This window comes from Alligator sinensis, unplaced genomic scaffold, assembly GCF_000455745.1.
Source record: "Alligator sinensis unplaced genomic scaffold, ASM45574v1 scaffold1933_1, whole genome shotgun sequence".
Classification (NCBI taxonomy): Eukaryota; Metazoa; Chordata; order Crocodylia; family Alligatoridae; genus Alligator; species Alligator sinensis.
Window position 1 is genome coordinate 40,318 of NW_005843772.1, and position 8,929 is coordinate 49,246.

At 54.1% G+C, this 8,929-nt stretch overlaps 1 gene segment (V, D, J or C); it reads left to right on the forward strand.

Annotated features, from left to right (window-relative positions):
* Window positions 1–341: 341 nt before the first annotated feature.
* Window positions 342–955, forward strand: LOC102373798. The segment is given in 2 exon segments: window positions 342–437; window positions 621–955. Coding segments are annotated over 2 exon segments (381 nt in total).
* The last annotated feature ends 7,974 nt before the right edge of the window (window positions 956–8,929 follow it).

The window sequence follows — 8,929 nt, forward strand, 5'->3', positions numbered from 1 at the left end:
CCCTGGGGTCCTTTCAAATTCCAGCCATCCGCACAATCACCCACTTCATGGCCCTTCTGCTAAAACCCCTGCCCAGCTTTGCAACCACTCCCTGAACCTTTGTTTATCTACAATTTTCCAAAAAGCCCAAAGGATTTAGGCACCCAAGGCCCTTTCATTGGCTAAGGGACATCCTCCTGAATCCACTCTCTCATGGGACTCATGCCACAAGCAGAGATACTCCCATGTATACAGAGTCCCTCTGTGCCCTCTCTTATACCTGCCCTGGGAAACCACATGCAAATCTCTGCTCTGAGCTTTCTGATTAAACACCAGCCTCTGACCCAGGAGTTCCTGTCCCTGCCCTGACACAGCTGGTCTGTGCTGCAAGATCCTTCTACACGAACCAACCATGGCCCTGCTTCTGCCCCTCCTGGTAATGTTGGGCGCCCTGTCTGGTGAGTGTCCCCAGGGCTGATTCCCTGCTGCAGGAACCCAGGGCTGAGGGCTCCCAAGGGGGACCGAGTCAATGCAGAGCCTGGATCCCACTTCAATGGGAGGTGACGCCTGATCTCAGGGCGTGGAAGTTCCCCATGTTCCCTCCCCCAGAGCCTGGTTCACCCACTTCCATTCCCTTCCAGGTGTCCTCTCCCAGGTGCAGCTGCAGGAGTCAGGTCCTGCAGTGGTGAAGCCTGGGGAGACCCTCACACTCACCTGTGCCATCACCGGAGGCTCTGTGTCTAGCACAAGCCACACCTGGGACTGGATCCGGCAGCCTCCAAGTCAAGGGCTGGAGTGGGCTGGGCGCATCTACTACAGATCCAGCTGGAGCACAGACTATGCCACCTCCCTGAAAGGCAGAATCACCATCACCCAGGACACCTCCAAGAACCAGTTCTCCCTGCAGCTGCGCTCCCTGACAGCTGCAGACACCGCCACGTACTACTGTGCTAGGAGACACAGTGACACAAAGTAGGGCAGGGGCTGTACAGAAAGGGGAAGCAATGTTTGTTCACTGTGTAGAGACTCCAGCCACTCCAACCCCTTCAGAGACCCAACTGGGTGCTTTCTGGGAAACTGAGCTCACGGTCTGCCATGATGCACTGTGACACATTGGCACCCAGTAGCAACCTGCACTGGGACTAAAGGACACAGACAGATCAAGAAATAGTCATCAGTCAGGCCCTAAGGGGAGAGGTGGACAGACAGGCTGCAGTGAACGCAGACAGGGCTCTTCCCTCCACAGCAACCCCCCAGCAGTGCTGACTGAGGCAGTGCATTTCTCACCCGAGTCCCACATCCCTGAGCACCTCCTTCCCATCCACACTGAGCTCTGTTGGGTGAAAAGCAGAGAAAAAGGAGCCGGTCCCTGAGGCAGCTCCAACCCCCTGGGCCCTGCAGCAGGATGGGCCGAGCTGCACTGAGTCACAGCCTCCTGGCAGCTCTTGTACTGTTTGGGCCCAGCCCTGTGCAAATCCTTGAACTGAGCATACCACATACATACAGACCCCCTGGGGTGTCTCATCACCAACCCCTGGATCCCAGCAACTGAGTGAACCCCAGGTCACAGCCACCATGCATCTGGTCCTTGTTGTCCTCTCTCTCCTGGCCCTGCTCTCAGGTGAGTCTCACCTCTCTCCATAACCCCCAAGGGTCCCCATCAGAGCTGGGCTGAGCCCCAGGCCAGGTGCCCTCTGCCCCATATTGGGCAGTGCTAGGAGGGATGTCTAGTGGACCAGCTATCACAGGGACTCACTTGCTCCATGCACCTCTTGCATAAGGCATCTCTGAGGTGTGACTGGAGCAGCAGGGAACAGAGCTGGTGAAGCCCACGGACTTTGCTTCACTCACATGAGTTGTCTATAGTGTTGCCCTTTGGGATCCCGATTCGAGTGGGCTCTGGCAGTCTCCTGGGAAGGGGCTGGAGCTTATTCTGGGGAATGGAAACCTGGGTACAATCCAGCCCTCTGGAACTGAATCAGCATCACCAGGGACAACTCTAAGAACCAAATGCATTTGCAACTGAACCATATGGGAGCAGCCGACACAGCCACGTACCACTGTGCCAGGGGAGCTTGGACCACTCTGGAGTCATGGAGTCCACTGCTCTGCTCTTTTGGGACCACATGCCCTGGAGTCCTTATCAAGGCCTAGTCACACAGGGACTCCATCAATCACAAGTGTTGGGCCAGGTCATCAGAGGTCTACTTCAGTCAGACATGCAGAGTAGGGTCATCAGTTTGGAGGTTCAGACACTCATCATCCCACCAACTACTAGGTTGCATATCCTGATGCTCATGTAGGCTCAACACCACACCAGCCAGGACCCCTCCTCAGCCTCACCCTACTCCCAACTCTGATCTGGTGATGGGGAGAGAAGGAGAAAATGAACACAAGCTTTCTGCTACAAACACAGCTGTCCTGTTGTTTGCTTTCCTGCAAATCTAACCAGAGCTGAAGGCAGCAGAGATGTCTCTCTCTCCAAGGACAGCACCAGGGGAGAAATATTCAAATACATTTAGGTACCTGTTTCCCATTCAATCCAAAGGAAATCAAATGTCTAAAACCCTGCCAACACCTGCACCCTTCTACGCAGCAGGTCTGTTACTAGTGAAACCAATGACCCCAACTCTTTGGGAATCCCACCAGGCCTCTCTCGGCATCCATTGACCCCTCGCCTCTCTGAGGCTCTGCCCAAAGCATGCAAATGCCACAATCTTAAAGGGTACAGGTGGGTCAGGACTGTGCTGTGATCTGGGCTTCTCATTGGACAAGCAGATGGATTCCTTCCTATTCCTGGCACCCAGTGCCCATTGCAACTGGAAAAGTGAAGCCCCCAGGAAACTAGGACAGATGAGGTGTCACTTCTCTTTAGGACTCTGATGGGTCACTCAGTACTGGCCCCATGAGTCCCACTCCCTGGAAACTTTTGTCCCGTCTGCCAGGCCCTTCTCTGCCACTGGAATCAGACAAGTAGCTTGGGAAGAGAGGGCCATGGCAGCTCAGGGCCCAACTAGGATGCTGGGGTGATAAATCTTTGCACATCACAGCAACCTGTCACACCATACACATCAAAACCTATGAGCTACCCCCGAATTCTGCAGTGGGTCCACATATACTGCAGAGACAAGCAGCTCCAGCCCTTTCTCTAAGCTCTTCTGCCCTGGTCTCTAAGTAGACAGGATCCAGGCTGACTGACTGAGGCAAGATTATGACTTCCTGACTCAGTAACACATAGGGAAAACCCTTGAGGGGAGCAGAGTGCCCTGCCCAGCTAAGCAGGACTTGTAGCTCATTGCTGGACTCACTAAATGGCAGCTGCTCTCTGGAGGATTGGGCCTTGTTCTGGGCCTCTAGGACACTCCCAGAACCAGCACATCACTCTCAGGAGGTGGGCCTGGGGACAGCAATGCACAAGTCCCCTGACCACCCAAACCCATGCATGGAAACAAAGACACTGGTTTTGTAGCCCATCGCACCTGGTGTTTCACCTCTCCCTCTGCCCATTGGATCCAGCTGATGATCAGACCTGGATACAACTGAGAGCAAGTGCTGGGAGTCAAGGCAGTGCAGGCAGGAACTCTCATCAGCCTCCACCTGCCACTTAGACCAGCCCTATCCAAAAAGGATACGAGAGACTGCAGGTTTGTAGATTCCAGGCTTTATTTGTGAGTGTAAAACTTCAGTCATTTACACAGAAGAGGATGTAGGACCCCACGCATGGTAGCTATATGGACCCATGGCCAGTATAAATTGAAACAGTGTAAAATATATAATTTCTCAGAAATTGCATCTCAAAGTCTTGAAAGCGACATTTGCTGGCAGCGGCAGCCTCCTGTCATCCAGCACGTAGATCCAGGGACTCGCATCCCTGGGAGGGCTGTGCCAGACTCCTCCTGGGGGTACAGGACCCCAGATCCATGCCAGATGACAGGAGGCTGCCGCCTGGGACCACTCCCCGCCAGGCTGAGCTACATGGGGCTGCAGAGCCCCTTGGAGCACAGCCCCGGCTCCCCCCTGCCTCCCACCGCCGGGCCGGTTCCAAACCCTAAATGTTTCAAAACTTTTGAAATGTTTCACGTGCCCTCGTTTTGTTTTGAAGCTGTTTTGATGCTTTTTGTTTCATTTCGCTATATCAAGCCCGAAATGCGTTGAGGCACCTTTGAAACGAAACACTCTCAGACATTTTTCGCAGCCCTAGTCAGCAACTCAAAGACTTGCACTTGCTTTCTGTCGGCACCAGGTGGTGCCGTGCTATTTCTGTAGTTCAGGCCTTCAGCCAGTAGGAACTGCTGTGATTTTATTGTATTTTATTGCATGCATCTTTTCCCCCCTAACTCCATCCCTCCCACACCACAGCTGACCACAGGCAACCAGGGCACCATGAGGCATAGGGGGTCTGCATATTAAAATAGATGGGTGTAAAGAGAAATGGTATAGCAACCCCCCTGTGCTGTGCAAGTAATATATTACCTCTTGGCTGGAGACGTTCTGAATGACCAGGGAGATGTTTTATCATATCGTCCCAATGCTGGAGCTCCATATTGTGAGGCAGGATGCAACAGGACAAGAGAGTGGCATGGCAATGGTCATCCTAAAATTTGCCACCCCAACCAGCCTCCGCTACGTCATGAACCAGTTTGGCACGGCTCCCTGCATGGCTGGGTTGGCAACTCATGAGGTATGCCGGCTGCTAAAGGACATCGCTGCAAACAAATTGATCTGCCTGGTGAATACACAGCAAGTCACAGATGGCTTCAATGGCAAGGGGTTTCCAAACTGTGTGAGGGCTTTAGACAGCACTCACATCCCAGTGCTGTGCCCTTCAGGGAGGGAGACAACTTTCACAAACAAGAAAGGATTTGCCTCCATGATTCTGCAAGCATGGTGGATCACCAAGGCTGATTCATGAACATTTTTACTGGGTGGGCCAGCAGCACCCATGACATGTATGTTCAGAAACTCTCCTCTCCCTGGCCTCATGCACCCAGTGTGGAGGAGACCGTGATCCACGGTGCTGCTTTGCCCCCGGTTATATAAACAGATGCCGCCTACCCCCTGAAGCACTGGCTCATGAAGCCTTATGGAGGGAACCTCATGGACCAGCAGAAGGTGGTTTTTAACAACCGCCTGAGCAGTTGCAGGATAGCCGAACGTGCGTTTGGCCGACTGAAAGGATGACGGAAGACACTTAGGTGCCGGCTCCAGATGGACCCAGAAAATATAATGCACTTTGTAGTGGCAGTCTGCATGCTGCACCACATGAATTTGTGGGCTGAAGAAGCATGACAGGCAGTGGCCAGACAACAGAGACGTGGCCTGGCAGCAGCGCAGGGACCAAGGAGATATCCTCAAGGAGAGGCTGGTCGGGCAGCCCTTGTGCACGATTGCCTGGCAGCATATATTGCTGACAACTAGCAGTGCTTTGTTCTTTCTTTTGGTTAGGTTATAATAACTTCTTTTATTATAGGGCTAGGGTACTGCTGCTTCAAGACTGGCAGTGGTTTGAGGGGGAGGGAGCATTACAAACCGGCACCTAAGCAGCCCAAATCATGCCCCCCTGCCCCGTGGGTGAGTGAGTTAACTATACTTCTCTTGGCCAGCTGGCAGGGAGCAGGGGAAGAGGGGCGTCGGTTCCAAGACCTGTCAGCTGGGAAATGCAGGCCAAAAAAAGCCAAAAAACAAGCCTGAAAAGCAAGAGCTCACTGCCACCCACCCACTGCCCTCATCAGCTGCAATCGCCAGGCTTGCAGGTGTGCTCCAGGAAGAGGTCAGCTGGACGCGAGGTGCCCCAGGGAGGCACTCGGAGGCTGAAAGGTGGTCGGGCACGGTGAGGTGGGTGGCTCAACATGGGAGTACACCCGACTGGCCCACCACAACACCCACTCACCCACTACTCTCAACATGTACATTTCTGATATCATATCAGTTATAGTTTTAAAAACCCATATATTTGTAACATGGGGTGAAGGGAAAGGGATGGGAGGGGAGGAGTCATGCAGGTTGTCATCGGGATCACCATGGGGGTGCATACTGGGAGACCAGCCCAAGTCTTGGCATGTGCAAATGGCAGGGTTTGGGGGTGACCATGCCCAGGTGTGGGGGTGGGACTTTTCAGGAGACTCCCAGCAGTGGCAGGGGGTGGGGACTGTGGAGGCAATTTACATGTGCCTCCTGCTGCAATTCATTAGGACAGACATAACCAGGGGTGAGGGGTAGATTGGTATTTGGCTCCCCATGCTGGAATCTGCAGGGAATGACACAGGATGCAATTTGCTCGAAAGCGCACGCCATGCAAACACAAGTGCCCACACCACAATAACCCCAGTTAAAATTTTCAGGCACCTTAAAATTAATGAGGAGCAAATTCCCATGTCACGTACAAATGGCCAAAGTGTCTATCACCTGCTTTGGGGCTGCAGCCAGAACCTGTCTGCTGCTTTAGGGCCATTTAGGAAAGAAGCCAACACAAGCACTGAAGAGGGCAGCTTGGAGAGCTCACCCCTAAAACATCACCCAAAATACTTTCCAAGAGTGTTACAGACAGACAGATGTCCCTGCAGTAGCAAGCATCTCCCAAGGGCCCAGGCAGCACAGGCATGAGGAAATTTCCAAGCAAATACCAACTTTCTCAGGCCACATGGCTGCAGCTGCTCAGGCAGAGCCTTCCCCAGAGCCCCGGACCAAATTCGCTGGGAAAGCCCCTAGCTGGGAACCAGCCTTCGTCCCGAGACAGCAGGCATGGAGGAGATTGCAGTGGGAGCTGCAGGAGCACTACCACCTCCTGCCAGCCTGAGGCAAGGGCCCAAGGAGTCTCTGCAGTGCTGGGCAGAGGAGGGAATGTGGTGAGCAGCATTTCTAATGGAGGCTGCAGGCCTCTTGTGTGGAAATTTGTAATCTCTGCATCTGCTTGACAGGGGGAAGGAGTCAGGGGGAGAAAGATAAGAGAGAGGTGCAGGGAGATGCGTAGGTGAAGAAAGAGGCAGAGGCAAAGGGGAGTGAAGGTGCTGTTTGCAAAGTCACAAGGTAAATGGAAAGGTCAAGGGCAGGAGGGTGGGACCCTGGCAGCCTCTTTGGCATCCCTGGGCAGGGTCTGGGTACTGGGGGCAGCAGCGATGCAAATCCCAGTCCTGGCTCCCTGCTTAAATCCAGGCTCCTTCAGGGCTCTGGCACCAGCCAGGAGGAGGAGCTGAAACTGCTAGAAGTTGCTTCTGTCTCAGCACACAATGACATTGCTATTACTGTGCCTCTGGCTCCTCACCCCAGGTCAGTGTCTTGGGGGTATTTTTCCATCCGTCCCTCCTGAAGGCTCACTACTCAGAAGCTGGGGTTTCAGATTCTCACCCAAAGATGCATACAAGTGACACCAATGGGTTTGACCTGAACATTTTCCCTCCCCAGGGGTCCTGTCTGCTATCCAGCTGCTCCAGTCTGGTCCAGCAGCGGCAAAGCCTGGACAGACCCTCACCCTGACCTGTGCTGTCTCTGGAGAGTCCATCACTTCACAGACAAAAGGCTGGACCTGGCTGCAGCAGCCCCCTGGGAGGTCCCTGGAGTGGATGGGATATTTGCACCATTCAGGCACCACCTATTACAGCCCAGCTCTGCAGAGCCGAATCACCATCTCCCGAGACACTTCCAAGAACCAGTTCTCCCTGCAGCTGCGCTCCCTGACAGCCGCAGACACTGCCACGTATTACTGTGCTACGGGATACACACACTGTGATACAGAGCAGAGAAGGGGCTGCACAAAAAGAGGAAGCTGCTGCCATGCTGACAGCCTGGGCCCTTTCACATTAGATTTGCCCCTGAACAGGAGGCTGGAAAAGAAAGAAAGACAATGCTTCTTCCTCCTAGCTCCCTGGGCAGGAAAATGCACCAACTCCCCAGGGAGATCCCATTTCACTGGGTGAGGGGGATATAACAGCTTGCACTTCACTACCTGTAGAGACACTCCCAGACACCAGCATCCCCTATAGCCACAATCACCACCTGGATGTCACACATGGGACTCTGCTGTCTTGCTCTGCATGGGATCCAGAATTGCTCCTACACAGAACAGGCACAGACTAGTATTGGCAGAGATGCCCTGGTGACAAAATCCCCTGAAGGAGCACTATGGGGGAGCCCAGGAGAGTTCACAGCAGGACTGGAGCTCTACAGGTTGACATTCTGAAGCTGCAGACCCCGTGCCTCCTAAAGGGCAGGGTCCAGTGCCTACTAAGGGGGTTTGGCAACAAGAGCTGGGCACCAGTTATTAAGGCTGCATGAAGCTTTGGTAGCTGACTCGATTCGGAGGAGATTCGGCCTGATTTGGGGACTGAATTCCCGAATCTGAATCAAATTGGGAGACCGAGTAAAAGTTCCAAATCAGTTCAGAAAACATTTGACCGATTCAGAGATTTGGCCATAAACTAAACAGGGAGCCGACGGCTACCTCCAGCTGGTAAGTCTGTTGGGGTTGAGGGAGGCGGGAGGGAAGGATTGGGGCTGGGGCATGTGCTGCCCAGCTGGAGTAGGAGGTGCATTACTCAGGGACAGGGGCAGCAGCACTGGGAGTGGGGCCTCTGCCCTGCTGCAGCTTGCCCAGCTGGGGCAGGGGAAGGGATAAGGGTGCAGCTCACTGCAGGGAGAAGGCAAGCAGTAGCAAGGCAGAGCCCCTACCCCCAGTGCTGATGTGGGCGTGGCAGCAGGGGGAGCTGTGGGGGCTATGCCTTGCTGCCAACCGGAGCAAGCCATGACTGCATCCCCCCCCCCCCCCCCCCCCCGGCTGAGCAGCAGGGCATAACCCCCGCTGGGACAGAGGCAGGCACAGCCAGGGGAACTACAGGAGAAGCCCCCATGGCTGCCATACCTGGCCCTATCCCCCGCCCAGCCCAGCCCAGCCTCCTGGCACTTTAAAAAAAAAAAGAAAAAGAAAAAAGAAAAGGAAAAGGAAACAAGCCACGCA